This window comes from Macaca nemestrina, chromosome 11 (assembly GCF_043159975.1).
Source record: "Macaca nemestrina isolate mMacNem1 chromosome 11, mMacNem.hap1, whole genome shotgun sequence".
Lineage (NCBI taxonomy): Eukaryota > Metazoa > Chordata > Mammalia > Primates > Cercopithecidae > Macaca > Macaca nemestrina.
The window spans coordinates 11793429-11810950 of NC_092135.1; the positions used below are offsets into that span (position 1 = coordinate 11793429).

Here is a 17522-nt window from a genome sequence, read left to right on the forward strand (position 1 = left end):
TAGCAGTGTATCCCCATGGGAAGCACTTGATGTCAGTTAGATACAGTCCTTTTGTGTCCTTTCGCCATAAGCACTGCAGTCTTACAAAATCTGTTCATTGCCAGAGTTATTTAGATCAGCACTTTTTTTTCTACTCCCTTCAGTAAGGTTGTTGTAGCTTTTGTAGTACAGATAGATTAGATTCTCTTGTCACCACCTGCATTCTTTCCTGGGATCCGCTGACTTCTTAAATAATTTAAAAAAAAATTTTTTTTGAGAAAGGGTCTCACTCCAGTTGCCCAGGCTGGAGTGCAGTGGCATCATCTCGGCTCGCTGCAGCCTCAACCTCTTGGGCTCAGGTGATTCTCCCACCATAGCCTCCTAGCAACTGGGACTACAGATGCATGCCGCCATGCCTGGCCAATTTTTATTTTTATTTATTTATTTTATTTTATGTTTTATTTTTACTAGAGACGGGGTTTTACCATGTAGCCCAGGCTGGTCTCAAAACTCCTGGACTCAGGCAGTCTGCCCGCCTCAGCCTCCCAAAGTGCTAGGATTATAGGTATGAGTTGCTGCGCCCGACCTTTTTTTTTTTTTTTTTTTTTTTTAACTTTGCATACATTGAGGTTCACTCTTTGTGCTACAAAGTTCTTTGGGTTTTTCACAAACGGGTAATGTCGTACAGCACCGTTACAGTGCCGTACAGAATAGTTTCACTGCCTAAAATATCCGCTGTGCTTCACTTCTTTATCCTCTCCCTCCCCATGCTGCACCCTTGGCAACTACTGATTTTTTTCTTATCTCTGTATATTTTCCAGAATGTCACTGAATTGGAATCATACAGTATGTAGACTTTTCAGAATGGCTTCTTTTACTTAGAAATATACACTGAAGGGGTCAGGCACAGTGGCTCATGCCTGTAATCCCAACACTTTGGAAGGTGGAGGTAGGAGGATCACTTGAGCCTGGGAGTTTGAGACCAGACTAGACAACACAGTATGACCCCATCTGTATTAAAAAAAAAAAAAAAAGAAACATGCATTGAACATGCATTGAAGGGTCCTTCATGTCTTTTTGTGACAAGTCATGTCTTTCTAATCTCCATTAATCTGGAACAGTCCCCCACCTTCTTTTGTTTTTGATTATATTAATTTTTAAAGAAAAACTTAGGCCAGTGTCTTATAGAATGTTACATAATTTGCATTTGTCTAGATTGTTTTCTCATTATTAGATTCAGGTTAAGCAGTTTTGGCAAGATTACCAGGTAGGTCAGGGGTTAACAAACTACAATCTGTGGACCATATATGTACCACTTTTGTGCTTTAGTGGTAGAGTTGAATAGTTGGGACAGACACTGTCACAGAGATGGAGACTCGCCCACAAAGCCTGAAATGCTGACTCGCTGGCCTTTACCAAAATAGTTTGCTGGCCTTGATGTAGGTGATTCTTCCTTGTATCACATCAGGAAGCACTGAATGTCAGTTTATCCCTTCATTGGTGATACAGATTTAAATCCTTTGGCTAAAGGTGCCATCCACCAGATTTTCCTGGTGTGAAAGTGTCTTTCAGATTTATAAGTAGTCTACGGAGTGATAAACGTTGAGACCGTTTACGTATCTTGTTTCTAATGGTTTTAGCATTTATTGATGATCCTTATCTGAATCATTGGTGGTTGAAAAACTGTGATTTTTCCAATTCTATGATTCTCTCTCCATGTATTATCTGGCACACTTCTGTAAAGAAACACTCCCTTGAAGCCTCTCTTTTTTCAAAAGGAATACAATAATTTGCAGCACAGTCGTAACGTATTATTGCCTTATCACATGAGGCAGTTCCTTCAACATATTGTTAAGGCAATGCTTTCTTGTTTTTACTACTCTACTACAGGATGTACTACAGATTCTTTAAGTACTTAACTCTGTAATTTTAATATACAAAATAATACATGGCCTGGCGTGGTGGCTCACACCATAATCCCAGCACTTTGAGGGGCCAAAGCAGGAGGATGGCTTGAGTGCAGGAGTTTGAGACCAGTCTAAGTAACATAGCAAGACCCTCATCTGTACTAAAAATTTAAAAATGTTGGCCTGGCCTGGTGGTACCTTCCTGTAGCCGAGCTATTTGGGAGGCTGAGATGGGAGGATTGCTTCAGCCTGGGAGGTTGAGGCTGCAGTGAGCCATGATTGTGCCACTGCACTCCAGCCTGGGCAACAGAGAAAGACCCTGCTCAGACAAAACAAAACAAAACTATTTTTATCATCTCCGGCTATTAATCTTTGGAATGAGAGTATAACAACAGAGCGGGTGTGCTAACCTAGGGATGGCAGGTGGCTTCTTCTAGGAAGTGAGTAACAGCGGGACTGGGGAAAGATAGAGAGGTTTCAACTGTTTCCAGATTGTTCTACTTAGTTAAAAAAAAGTAAAGGATCTATAGTAATATGACTACATGTTAACATTTGTAAAATCGGGTTGGTGGGTTAAATGAATTTTTTTGTTCTACTCTGTGCTTTTCTATAATTTAGATTATTTTATAATTAAAAAGCATCTTAATATAGCTTTACCTTGGAATCTTACCATCATGTCTGATAAAGATACCTTATCAGGTTTGAATGTTGGTGCATAGTTTTGATTATTAGGTGTTTGGTATTCTTTGTCCATATAGATTAGTCATTGGTTTAGTTTTTTTTTTTCCTTTAGGTGTTTATGCTTTCTCAAAGGTCTTCTAATGTAGATCCAGCATCCAATAAGTTACAGATTATACCACTTCTATTTTTGGAGCCTTTACTGTGAGGCAAAGAATTATTTTATTGCCTATTGATATTTCAATGGTTTTCCAGACTTTATTGATTTTTGTATTGAAATGTGTGTTTTAACATTTCAGACTCCCCTGGGGCATCCTAATTTTCAGTAGTATATTTGTTAAGTTGTCTAAATTTTTCCACTGATTTTTTTTTTATGGAGACTTAATTGTGTGAGAAAAGTTAGTGGTTACCTTCTCGTGACCTTCCTTTCTATTAATGAAATATTAAATTAGTTTTTGCAACATTCTGAAGTCTTAAGTTCAAAGGTGGGAAAACATAAAATGAAAGAATAACTCAGTGCAAAGTGGGAAATAATTTTCAGAATATAATAGATATGTCATAGACTTTTGCTTTCAGCCAGGATGGAGTGGGACCAGGGGACCAGGCTTGCTCTTCTATATTAAACAACTAAAAAAACGGTATATAATATATAAAACAATAATTTCCCTGGGATCGGGGAAACAGGCAAGGTGACCCCTATGATTGTGCCACTTTCCAGGCCACAGGGCGGGGAGAGGGCATTCAGCCAAAGCTGGTGGGTTCCATGAGTTTCGGAGTCAGAGCTGGCAGTCTGGAGTGGAGCCTGGAGCGTTCACAGGGCAGAGTACAGGAACATGGAGAGCTGTAGTCAGAGCTGGCAGTCTGGAGTGGAGCCTGGAGCGTTCACAGGGCAGAGTACAGGAACATGGAGAGCTGTAGTCAGAGCTGGCAGTCTGGAGTGGAGCCTGGAGCGTTCACAGGGCAGAGTACAGGAACATGGAGAGCTGTAGTCAGAGCTGGCAGTCTGGAGTGGAGCCTGGAGCGTTCACAGGGCAGAGTACAGGAACATGGAGAGCTGTAGTCAGAGCTGGCAGTCTGGAGTGGAGCCTGGAGCGTTCACAGGGCAGAGTACAGGAACATGGAGAGCTGTAGTCAGAGCTGGCAGTCTGGAGTGGAGCCTGGAGCGTTCACAGGGCAGAGTACAGGAACATGGAGAGCTGTAGTCAGAGCTGGCAGTCTGGAGTGGAGCCTGGAGCGTTCACAGGGCAGAGTACAGGAACATGGAGAGCTGTACAGAGAGATGGGGAGCTCTGAAGATTTGCAGAGGAACTTTGAAGGTATGCAGAGTGTGAGTCTTCAGTTGTGTATGGATCAGTGCAAGCAAGTAAAGAAACCACCGGAAGCCTGGGAAAGAACCACCTAAAAGTAGTAGAATGAGAAATGCTTGGAGCTCCTACAGGGCTGGGAATAGATTTGATTCCACCTGGAGCGGAAACCTTGTTATTCACAGGCTGTCGGGCAGAGTATCCAGAAGGGTGTTGCTGCAGTAGTAGAGCAAAATTAGCTGTAGACTGAATTCTGCCCTGGTCCCACCTAACAAAGTTCAGAAGCACAACGTGAAAGGATCACATTGTTTCCAAGTAATTTAACTGTGTCCCAGAAGAAAGCTCAAGAAAGCTTACAGGAATACAGGAATATCCAGCACCCAACAAGATAAAATTTACAGTGTCTAGCATCAAATCAGAACTTACCAGGCATGCAAAGAAGCAAAATATATGATCCATAATGAGCAGGAAAAAAAAAAAATCAGTGGAAACCAACCCAGAAATATTGCCGGTGATAAAATTAGTCAACAAAGATGACAGAGATAATTATAACCATATTGCAACTGTTCAAGAAGCTAGAGGAAAGATTGAGCATGTTAGCAATGGAAGATATTTAAAAATACCTGAATTGAAAATAGTGTCTGAGATGGGTATACACTGGACAGGATTAGCCTGCAGATTAGATGCTGCAGGAGAAAAGGTTAGTCAACTTGAAAACTTAGCAATAAAACAATCTAAGATGAAACACAGAAAAAGACTGAAAAAAATAAAGAAGTGGGGAGGCATGGGACAACTTCTGGTAGCCAAATATACGTGTAATTGGAGATGGTGAAGGAGAGGGGGATGGGGGACAGACGATATATTTGAAGAAATAATGGTTGAAAATTTTACAAATATGATAAAAACTAGAGACTCACAATTCCAAGCAGTTCAACAAATCCCAACCAAAAGAAACATGAAGAAAGCCACACCAATGTATACCATAGTCTAACTGCTTAACTGGTGATAAAGAAAAAAAATCTTAAAAGCAGCAAGAGAAAAAAGAACACATTACATAAAAAGGAGCAAAGATGAAATTGACAGCTGACTTCTCATCAGAATCAATGCGTGCCAGAAAGAAGATACTGGATTAACTTTTTTTTTTGTTTGAGATGGAGTCTTGCTCTGTCGCCCAGGCTGAAGTGCAGTGGCACGATCTCGACTCACTGCAACCTCTGCCTCCCAGGTTCAAGCGATTCTCCTGCCTCAGCTGCCCAAGTTGAGTAGAGGCATGTGCCACCAGGCCCAGCTAATTCTTTTCGTATTTTTAGTAGAGATGGGGTTTCATCATGCTGGCCAGGCTGGTCTCGAACTCCTGACCTCAAGTGATCCACCTGCCTCAGCCTCCCAAAGTGCTGAGATTACAGATGTAAGCCACCGCGCCCGGCCTGGAGTAACTTCTTTAAAGCAGTTAAGGAATGAAGCCAACATGAAGATGTTTTCAGACATACCAAAGCTGAAAGAGTTCATCACCTGGAGATCTGCACTGTAAGAAATGTTAGAAGGCCTTCTTCAGACATAAGGAAAATGATACCAGACGTAAATCTGGATGCACACAGAGAAATAGTACTGGAAATGGTAAATACAATAAATATAAAATATTTTTTCTTATTTTAAAAAAATTTAAAAAATATATTTGACCATTTATAGAAACACAACCACAACGTATTGTGGGTTTTGTGGGAAATTTATGACAGCAGTAGCACGAAGGCCAGCAGAGGAGAAATGGAAAAATCTTTTGCTGTTACGAAGTGCTCTAGTATCATTTGGAGGTTGACTGATAAAGATGTTTACTGTAAACCTCAAAGCACCTCCTGCCTCCCAACCCCACAATCTAAGGGTTACAGCTAATGAGCTAACAAAAGAGATAAAATGGAATCGTAAAAGATTGTCAAATAGACAATCCAAAAAAAGAGAGTAAAAGAGGAAATAGAGAACAAATGGACAAATTTAAAGGAATAGCAAGACTTTAACCATATCAATAATCACATTGAAAGTAAGTGGTCTAAATACCCCAGTTAAAAGACAGACATGTAATAGGAAGTCCCAATTATATGTTGCCTACAAGCAATGTATTTTAAAGATAAAACTCAAGTTAGAATAGAAGGATGAGAAAGTTATACCATGCTAATATGAATCCAAAGAAAGGTGGAGGGATTATATTAGTATCAGATGAAGTAGATTTTAGAGCAAAATATTACTAGGGATAAAACTGTCACTTCATAATGATAAACGCATCAATTGAGAGGACGTAACAATGCACCTAACAACTGAATTTCAAAATAAATGAAGTAAAAACTCATAGAACTGCAGGAAGAAATAGATGAATGGAACAAATAGAAAATCAGTAAGGATCCGGAGAACTGAAAAACACTAGCAACCCAGTTAACTGAATTGACGTTTATAGAATCTTGCTTTCAGCAATAATGGAATTTACACATTTCTTTCAAATGCACATGGAGTGTTTATGAATAGTCCAGACTTCATGCTATAAAACAAATCTTAATAGATTTTAAAGGATTCAAATTAGACAGTGTCTGTTTTCTGTCCATAATGAAATTAGATTAGAAAATCAGTAACAGAAAGATCTCTGGAAAAATCTCCAAATATTTGGAAACCAAATAACACACTTCTAAACAGCCTAAGGGTCAAAGCAGAGGTCAAAAGGGAAGGTATTTTGAACTGAGTGGAAATGAATATACAACTTTTCAAATTTTGTGGGATGCGTGTAAAAATAGTATTTAAAAGAAAGTCTATAGTACTAAAACACCTAAATATTAAAAAAGGTTTCAAATCAATGATTTCAGTCTCTATGTTAAGAAACTAGAAACAGAAAAGCAAATGAAACCTAAAATAATCAGAATAAAAGAAATAATAATGATTGCAGCAGAAAATAGAAAAACCATAGAGAAAATCAATAACAGTCGTCAAAGTTGGTTCTTTGAGATCAATGAAATTGAGGAAGCTCTAGCCAGACTGATCAGGAAATAGAGAAGATACAAGTTACCAGTATCAGGAGTGAGAGTTGTCATATCACTACAGACTTTCTACAGATATGAAAAGAATAAGGGAATATTCTTAACAATTTAATGCTAATAAATACGTTATCCTAGATAAAGTAGACAAATTGCTTGAAAGACCCAAACTATCAAAGCTGACTAAAAAAGAAACAGCCAGAACAACTCTGTATTTTAAAAGGAATTATGGTTAAAAAACACTTCCACAAAGAAAACTCCAGGCCCAGATGGTTTCACTGGTACATTCTACCATATTTTTAAGGAAGAAATAATCTCAGTTCTGCAGAGATTCTTCCAGAAGAAGGATGGGAGCCAGGCACAATAGTTCTTCCCTATAATCCCAGCTGTTTAGGAGGCTGAGGCAGGAGGTTCTCTTGAGGCCAGAAGTTTGAGAACAACCTGAGCAACATAGTGAGATGCCGTCTCTTAAGAAAAAAGAAAAGGAGGGGGGGAATATTTTTCAACTCATTCTCTGAGGTCATCCTTACCCTGATACCAAACCAGAGAAAGTTGTTGGAAGAAAATAAAGCTACCAGCCAATATCCGTCATGAATGGAGATGTAAAAATTCTTGCCCAAACTTTAGTAAATCAAATCCAAAAATATTAAAAAGGATAATACATTATGACTCTCGGTTCTGCAAGCCACACACAAAGCCTAGTGCTGGCATGTGCTTCTGGTGAAGGCCTCAGGAAGCTTACTACCGTGGGGGAAGGCAAAGGGAAGTCAACATGCCACATAGCATGTCACATGAGAGAGGAAGCAAGAGAGAGAGAGAGGGAGAAGATGTCAGGCTCTTTTTAACAACCGGATCTCATGTGAACGAATAGAGGAGGAACTTACCCATTACAGCATGGAGAGCACCAACCCATTTGTGAAGGATCTACCCCTGTGACCAAAACACCTCTCACTAGGCCCATCGCCAACATTGGAGGTTACATGTCAACATGAGATTTGGAGGGGACAAAACATCCAGATTGTATCAATGACCATGTAGGGTTTATCCTAAGAATGCAATGCTGGTTCCACCAAAAAAAAAAAAAAAAAAAAAAAAAGAATCTGTGTAATTTGTCATATTAATAGTGAAGAAAAGAAAACTATAAGATTGTTTTAATTGAAGACAGAATCCAAAATCCATTCCTGCTAAAAAACTATTTCAAGCTAGGAATAAAAAGGAACTTCCTCTACCCGATGAAGGGTATTTATGAAAAACTGTTGCCTAACATTATACTTAACGGTAAAAGACCGAGTGCTTTCCTTCTAAGATAAGGAAGCAGGGACATCTGTTCATCATCACTGCTATTCAACATTGTAGTGAAGTTCTAGCCAGTTCATTAAGGCAAGAAAATGAAGTAAAAGGCGACCCTGTTTGAAAGGAGGATGTGAGACTGTCATTATTCACAGGCAATATGATTATCTATGCAGAAAATCCTGTGAAATCTATACAAATGTTACAAACTGAGCTTAGCAAGGTTATAAGATACTAAGATATAAGATCAGTATACAAGAATTAATTGTATTTATAGTTATAAGCAATGTACAGTGGGAAACTGAAAAAAATGATAAAACATCAAAAAAATGAAAAACTTAGGATACATTTGGTAGAAGTGTAAGACTTTTACTCTAAAAACTTTAACTATCACTGAGAGAAATTTAAAGAGCCCTAAGTAAATGGAGAGGTATACTGTGTTCATGGTTCAGAAAACTCAAAACTGTTAAGATGCCATGTGTCCTCAAACTGTGGTATTGATTCCAGTTCCAATCAAAATTTCTGCAGGCTTTTTTTTCTTCCTTTCAGATAATACCAAGCTTATTCTAAAATGTATAAGGAAAGGCAGAAGACCTCAAATGGTCTTAACTCACAAAAAGAAGAAAAAAAGTTGAAGAAATTGCACTAACTGATTTCATGACTTACTGCTATAAAACTCTAGTAATCAGTACTGCATATGTGATATTGGTGTGTAGATAAACATGTACGTTAATGGGAAGCGGAGTCCAGAGACAGACACACAGATGTGTTAAATTGATTTTTGCTCAAGGTATTTTTGAGGAGAATGTAATTTTCCTAAACAAGGTATTAGGACAATTTGATAGGCATATGCAGATAAATGAACCTCAATGCTTACCTCCTACCGTATACAAAAATAACTCAAAATTGGCCAAGAACTAAATGTAAAAGGTAAAACTATAAAACGTCTAGAAGAAAACAGCAACAAACCTTAGAGACTTTAATTTTGGTAAAAGTTTCTTAAATACAGCACAATAAGCACAAACTATAAAAGAAAAAAATCAGTTGGGCTTTAGCACAATTAAAAACTTTTCCTTTTCAAAATATACTAAAAAAATGAAAAACCAAACCACAGATGTGGAGAAAATATTTGTAAAACATACATCCAACAAGGAACTATTATCTAGAATAATAACAATTAAAACCAAAACCTCTTATAACTCAATAATAAGACACACAACACAATTAAAAGTGGGCAAAAGATTTGAACGGACACTTCACTAAAGAAGACATATATATGGCAGATAAGCACATTCATTAATACTCATCATTAGTCTTTAGTGAAACGGAAATTAAAACCACAATGAGATTACACAACACATCCATAAGAATGACTGAAATTTAAAGGAGTAACTGTAGCAAGTTTTGACTAGGATGTGGAAGAACTGAAATTCTCATATACCACTAGTGGCAATATTAAAAGGAACTACCACTTTGGAACATGATTTATCATTTCTTTCCTTTCTTTTGGAGACAGTCTTGCTTTGTCTCCCCTAAGCTGGAGTGCAGTGGTACAATCATAGCTCACTGCAGCCTTAACTCCTGGGTTCAAGTGATTCTCCTGCTTCAGCCTCCTGAGTAGAGTAGCTGGGACTACAGACACTACCATGTCTTTTTTTTTTTTTGAGACGGAGTCTTGCTCTGTTGCCCAGGCTGGAGAACAATGGCGCGATCTCGGCTCACTGCAACCTCCGCCTCCTGGGTTCAAGCGATTCTCCTGCCTCAGCCTCCTGAGTATCTGGGACTACAGGCGTGTGCCACCATGCCTGGCTAATTTTTGTATTTCTAGTAGAGATGGGGTTTCACCATGTTGGTCAGGCTGGTCTCAAACTCTTGACCTCAGGTGACCCACCCACCTTAGCCTCCCAAAGTGCTGGATTACAGGTGTGTCTTTTTTTAATTTTTATTTTTGTAGAGACAGGGTCTCGCTGTGTTGTCCAGGCTGGTCTTGAACTCCCGGGCTTAAGCGATCCTCCTACCTTGGCCCTCCAAAGTGCTGGGATTCCAGGTGTGAGCCCCTGCACTCTGCCAGTAGTTTCTTAGAAAGCTAAACATACACCTAGCGTATGATCCAGCCATTCCACTTCTAGGTGGAATGACAGTATGTGCCTGTGAGGAATGAAAGTAATTTCCTCCATGTGAATGCTCCCAGCTTTATTTGTAATAGTGCAAGATTAAAAATGACCTTTACCTTAAGGAACATGTTTGTTTTATTCTAGTTCCTTTGTAGGCATCTTTATGTGTATTTTTGCTGAAGCTCTTACCTCACCGGAGTGTGTCTAATGTCTAATCTGTCTTTCTGCCACTGTGGAAGGTAACCGCTTTAGTTCCCACCCTTCTAAGTGCTGCAGGAGGGGAGTTGAGAGGGCTGGGTTCTGGTCTCAGCTCTTGACACCTTGGGCTGACCAGGCACTTCTTGAGACCTCAGTGTTCTCCACTGGCAATTGTAGGCATTAAATTATATGTGTTCTTTCATGAATGTTTTTGAGCACATGCTGTGTACCAGGCACTAGTTTAGGTTCTGACCACACAATGGAGAAAACGGGCCGTGGTCCCTGCCCTCATGAAGCCAGTTTGTGTTAATTTGCTATGGGCTGGACATGGTCTTAGGTTTTGAGAGAACAGCCCATGTTGTCATCTCGAGGAATTTATAAATTCATAGGAAATAGAGACAAAAATAAGTTAAAAGACAAAACTATAAGTGTAAAACCTGTTATGAAGGTAACAGTATCAGAGAAGACCCCCACTTGAGGCAGGCTGTCAGAGGAGGCGGCACTTCAGTTAAGATTTAAAGGCAGGAAGAGAATAGGTGCATGCTGTGTCCTGGTCGTTGTCTCTGCTCTCAGAAGTCTGGACTGAACATAAGACTGATTTGATTTCTTCAGTCGTAGACATCTCTAAATGATAATAGCTTCATGGGGCCATCTGTTCTTCACCTCACGGCTTTCTTCAGGGAGTTTCATTGTCTGATTCAGGAAATAAAAATGGCAATACATTAAATGGAATTAATTCTCCTTTCTGATGTTTAATGAATACTTCTTTGGCCCATAATTCACAAATGATTGAGACAGAAGAAGAATAAAATGAAGTGCGTATACTCTTGTAAGCCTAAGCCAGGGGTTTCAAATTGGTGTCTGGCAGGGCAAATCCCGCCTCCAGAGAGGTTTCTTTTGGCCCATAGTGTTTTAAAAGTCAAGAAATTTCACCTAAACCCTAGACTTGTAGCACTGCCATTTAAATCTTTCAGTGTGGCCACTCCAGGCTCATGTTCCTACCGCACTGATCAGTCAGCACTGACTGGCAGAGCCCCCTTTGATGGGCGCGTGCTCTCAGATCCCACTGCCCTTCCTTGTTTGACCTGCTTCACTCACCTGTTGTCACCTGTCTGGCCCCCGGGTAAATTTATTTGACTATGAATCATCTCAGGGTTTTTTTGTTTTGTTTTGTTTTGTGTTTAACTATCTCTGCCTGGGACCAGCCTACTGTGAGTTGGATCCACTCGTGCCAGGCTGGGTGATTCTGACGTGTAGCTGGGTGAGGACCACACTCCTAGGACCGTAGCACTGGCTGGAAATGTACTTTTGTTAACAGCATTCACCACTGGAGCACACGCTGTCATGAGTGGGCAGCTCCTCTTTCACTCTGTTCCTGGAATACCTGGTAGTAGGTGCTTTAAATGCTTGTAACATAAATGAATAAATTCTATTTTAATTTGATATGTATTTGACCTTGAAAAAGCATTTTTAAAAACCCCACATTTCCTGACCAGGTGCTCATGCCTGTAATCCCAGCACTTTGGGGGTGAGGTGGGAGGATTGCTTGAGCCCAGGAATTTTAGATCAGCCTGGACAACCTAGTGAAACCCATCTCTATTTAAAAAAAAAAATGCCGGGACTATGGGCATGGTGCTGAGTGCCTGTGGTCCCAGCTACTTGGGAGGCTGAGGTGGGAGGATCGCTTGAGCCCAGAAGGTCAAGGCTACTGTGAGCATAATCACGCCCCTGCACTCCAGCCTGGGCAACAGAGCAAGACCCTGTCTCAAAAAACCTTCACATTTCCTCATTTAGATATGTGGATTTTTTGGTTTGTTTTTAGTTTTCTTTAGTAGATAGCACATTCATGTGGTTTTAAGATCAAAATGTAAAAAGGAATATAGTGAAAAGTCTCCTTTCCCCTTCTGGTCCCTGTCTGACCAGTGCACCACCCCCTGCCCTCCCTACCCCCAGTCAGCAAGTACAAGCAAATCCAACCATAAATTCTCATTTCATCCCCTTTTTACTCAAAAGGTAGCATCCTAAAAATAACGTTCTGTCATATCTCTTTAGCCTTGACATAACTTGAAGATGTTATCATGTTAGTAGAGAGCTTCCTTCTTTTTCTTTTAACAGTTGAAAAGTACTTTTCATTGTTTGGGCATATTATGATTTACTTAACAAGTACCTAATTGAAGGACATTTGGACTTTTCCTAACATTTTCTGCTGTGAGCGATGCTGCAGTTAATACCCTTCTATGAATGTCATTTTACACGCACACATGTGCATACTATAATTCTATGATAATAAATTTCTGGCAGGGCACAGTAGCTCACGCCTGTAATCCCAGCACTTTGGGAGGCCAAGGCAGGCAGATTGCTTAGGTTCAGGAGTTTGAGACCAGCCTGGACAACATGACAAAACCCCGTCTCTACAAAAAAATTCAAAAAATAGCTGGGCGTGATGGCATGCACTTGTAATCCCAGCTACCTGGGGGGTTGACGCAGGGGGATCACTTGAATCTGGGAGGTCAAGGCTGCAGTGAGCCATGTTTGCACCACTGCATTCCAGTCTGGGCAACAAAATGAGACCCTGTCTCAATCAATTAATAAATTCATTCATTCACTCATTCATTCTGAAGTGGAATGACTAGGTCAAGGAGTATATGCATATATAATTTTTATACACACACACACACACACACACACATTTCTCTGTTAGGTGTTGTACCAGCAGATCTTATTAATTAAAATTAGTACTGGCATTTGGAATATGTTTTTAAAAGAATATTTACTGTGTTTTGTTTTGTTGTCTTTTCAGAGTTAGAGGAGTTATTTATTGGTTATATGAATTTTGGTAAGAGTAGTAAGATTGTTCCAGGTCATTGGTTTCCACTAATGGTCAGAGACCCATAAGGGGTTCTCAGATTCATATGCTAAACAAACATCAGCTATATATATATGTCTCACACAAGTGTATTAGTATATATTTTAACTAGACATAGATACTGTTGTCTTTAATGAAATTAAAAATTCTTTTAATAGTGTTACTGAAGTCTTAGTTCAAATAGTAACAACTCAACATCTTGTCAATAGCTCTAATATTTTAGATGGTGATATGCTTTGTCCGTATCCCTACCCAAATCTTGTCTTGCATTGTAGCTCCCATAATCCCCACCTGTCAGGGGAGGGACCTGGTGGGAGGTAATTGAATCATGGGGGTGGGTTTTTCCCGCGCTGTTCTTATGATAGTGAATAAGTGTCATGAGATTGATGGTTTTATAAAGGGCAGCTCCCATGCACAGACCCTCTTGCCTGGCCATGTTAGATGTGCCTTTGCTCCTCTTTCACTTTCTGCCATGATTGTGAGGCCTCCCCAGTCCATTAAACGTTTTTTTAAATAGATTACATAGTCTTGGGTATTTCTTTATAGCCGTATGAAAATGAACTAATATAGATGGCCCTTGGATTTCGGTGATGTGTTCGTTCTGTGTTCTATCAGTTTTTTCAAAGTAACTTAGTCTGTAGATAGAGAAGAGTAGAACCAAAAGACTGTACATATTCCATGAGTGTCTATTTGCTTATTGTGTAATACAAATAATCTTTCTCTTGTAGATGTCCCTTTAAGGACCAGCCTGCCACCACCATTCAGAAATTATAAATATGGTAACCATTTTTTTATTCTTTTAAACTATATATTAATACAATTTTGCATTAGTTTGTTACAAACTTATATTTTGTTTTCAAAAATGAATTGACTATCTGTAAATAAAAACCAATTTGGAAGTTTATTTAGAAATATAGGAATGCTGGTATGTTGCGCAAATGAATTGTAATAGTAAGGAAGTGACATATTTGCAAAGAATAGCATGTTTGGCAAAACTATGTTTAAAATGAGTTTCTCTGCCAGATAATTAGAAAAGGAAAATGATTGAAGACTAAGAATTAAAATAAGGGATTTAACATTTTAAATGCCAGTAATTTGAGCATGTTATATCGTAGTTTTATATGTTACAATTGATGATTTAAAAATGGAGTAATAAGGCAAGAAGCTAGATGTCATTCATTATTTGTTATAAAGATGGCACAGTTATTAACCTTCAGCAGAGGGACACTCACCAATCTTTGAATTTGAGACTTCACTTGAAAGATATCATGCACCTAATACATATTTCTGTTAATTGGTGCAGACATTTTAAAGTATAAATTTTTTATTACCTTAGATTATTTTTTTGGAGTGGCTTTTCATTCTGTTCTCATTTGATAGAACAACTTATGACCTAAAATCCTTTGAAATCACAATCTTCACCGTGTGTATGCATTTTAATATCCAGAAACTAATTGTAAGGTTATAAGGGGTAGTGAAGCAGAAGTTGAAGGCACTGAGTGGAAAGTACTTTGATTTATTGGGCTTAAAGAATTTACATACTCAATATTGAATAAGAGAAAGGAATAAAAAGGATGATTAAATATGAAACTTCTCAATTGTGGCTTTCAAGGCTTTCAAAATACAATGTCTTGAAATATAGCCTTAAACTTGAATCAACTTACAGATGCCATTTTAAATTAGAATAGTTACATATGGCTTCCTTTTTCATGGTGTGTGGGTGTGTGTGTGCGTGTGTGTGTGTGTGTCTATATGTCTATGTGCAAAGCTGTGTTCCATGGAAGTTCTTTTGAAAGAAATTTTAGATAATGAAAGCGTTAGAATATCCAAGTTGCTAATAAGCATTATTGTGGTAGATAATGTACCTTTTAGGCTATTCTATCTTATTAATATCCTTCTGTCCTAGTATTTCTATACTGTTCAGATGAATTGGCAGAAAAAATGAATACATTTATCTGTGAAGAAATTCTAGAACCACTCGAGTTTTCGTAGACTTCAAGTGGCTTTGTCTGAACTTGGCTCTTTAACAATCTTCTGCTTTCTGTTGAACAAGGAAGGCTGCAGTGTTATTTTCGCCTGTCATTGTCATCCGAGATTGCCACCTCACAGTCTGAGATTGCCACCTCACAGTCTGCGGGACAGAGCACTTTGTTGGTTATTAGGGAGTGGAAAGAGTGTGGAGTCAAATTTCAGTTTTGCCTGTTACTGTCTCCCTGCCCTTTGGCAAAGGGCTGGTTCTCTCTGCCACCAAGAGCCTGAGATTTCTTAGAGCCTTCCTCCCATTTAATTGGCATCCACATCTATTATTGATTTACCACGCATGCTACTTATCTTAAATCCCTATCGCCTAGACATGACGCATGAGGGCACACAAAAATGTAGTTATACAGTGTGGGCTGCTCATCCCTCTCTGTTTCGTAAAGCTGAGTGAGATGCTGCACAAATACAAGATGATATTTTTGTGAGGTTGCTTTCCTCAAGGAATTTGTATTTAGAAAACAATGCCCATAGGTGGTGTTTGTGATCATTATGAGGATGATTTGAAAGAAGCAAGAACAAGGGAAGTAACTTATTCAACACAGAAAGGGACAGTAGTATATCTCTTTGCTGCTTTGTCATTTCTCCTTTCTTACCCACTCCTCAGGTCACACCCCTTTCTGTTGGAGAGAAAAATCTGGCAAAAACTTCTCTTCAAAACATTTCTTTTTCTGCTAAAATATGTAGCCATTTAGTTGTGTGTTTGCCAAACCTATTAGAGCAGCAGGATTTCTAGTTGAAAGGCTCATTAGCAAAATATATAGAACAGGATTAATATTTAGTAAGGTCAGACTATAGTTTTGCAGGTTGATTGCAACAGACTTTGAGCTCCTGTTATTTAAAAAATTACTATTGGCTTCTCTCACTTGTCTCAAATAATGAACATACCTACAGTAAGAAAAAGAGCATGATAGGTAATTCAGAATACTAGATAAGCTGAAAGTCAGCTTTGTTTATTTTCTTACACACATTTTAAGCTTATTTTTAGCAATTACGGTTTGTTTACATCCCTAATATGCACATTTTACTTAGGTTAGATTTATTTTTATTTCTTAGGAATACAGAGTTATAGTCTGAGGATTATGTTGACCTTGTATAAAAAGTTACAAGGCCGGGTGCAGTGACTCATGCCTGTAATCCCAGCACTTTGGAAGCCAAGGAGGGCGGATCACCTGAGGTCAGGAGTTCGAGACCTGGCCAACATGGTGAAACCCTGTCTTTACTAAAAATACAAAATTAGCCGGGTGTGGTGGCGGGTGCCTGTAATCCCAGCTACTTGGGAGGCTGAGGCGGGAGAGTTGCTTGAACTTGGGAGGTGGAGCTTGTAGTGAGCCAAGGTAGTGCTGCTGTACTCTAGCCAGGGTGACAGAGCAAGACTCTGTCTCAAAAAAAAAAAAAAAAATTGCAATGGATAACTGAAAGTTGACTATTTAAAATAATTGGCAAATTCACAGTGCTAGTTCTTATCTCGATAGCCACCTTATTCTGTATTATTAGAACATAGTTAAATAAGATCTGTTTTAAAAATAGATCCTTTCATTTCCTGCCACTGTTGGAATTCCTTGTTACAACGTGATTGATACAAATGAGTTTTAGTGTAAGGTTGGGAGTTTATTCAGTAATACATTGTCATCATAATGCATTCATTAAATGGTTAAATAAAAATGAGTGAAGAATTGGAAACTTTCTGAATTTCAACCTGTTGAATGGCTGCGTAGATTATGTAATTAAGGGCTGATTGTTGCTGAATTAGAATTTTACCCAAGTGTGGAGAAGTTACTTACTGGAAATGCACAGTGTAGCCTGACTTCAAGATAAACAAATTAAGGAGTGAAGCTGGGTTTGAATAGAGCAGATTAAATGGTGTGAGCCTGTGCAGTATTTGCAAACCAAGAGGCAGATATTGATATTCTTGGGGCATTAGCAGCCTTTGTTCCAAATACCTGTGGTCCTAGATACAGTGTTTGAATTCTGAGAGTGGCAACACCTGTGTCATCATTTGCTCTCTTGTCATTGTATGTCGTCTGAGTAGATTTTTTTGAACTGCTTTTGCTAATGTGTATTTTAAGACTTTTTTTTTTTTTTTCAACATTATTTGCTAATCCTGGTCTGTAGTGACTCCAAAAAACAAGATA

At 38.8% G+C, this 17522-nt stretch overlaps 1 protein-coding gene across 16 annotated transcripts in view; it reads left to right on the forward strand.

Moving 5' to 3' along the window:
• C11H2orf76 (chromosome 11 C2orf76 homolog) overlaps positions 1-17522 on the forward strand; it is an 80340-nt gene that overhangs the window by 25308 nt on the left and 37510 nt on the right. For all 16 annotated transcript variants that reach the window (XR_011609681.1, XM_071072627.1, XM_071072620.1 and 13 more), the window contains one exon: positions 14079-14129. Coding sequence is in view for 15 of the 16 variants with exons in the window: in XM_071072627.1 (XP_070928728.1) it covers positions 14079-14129 (51 nt within the window). In the remaining variant the exon portion in view is untranslated. The remainder of the gene's footprint in view (positions 1-14078; positions 14130-17522) is intronic.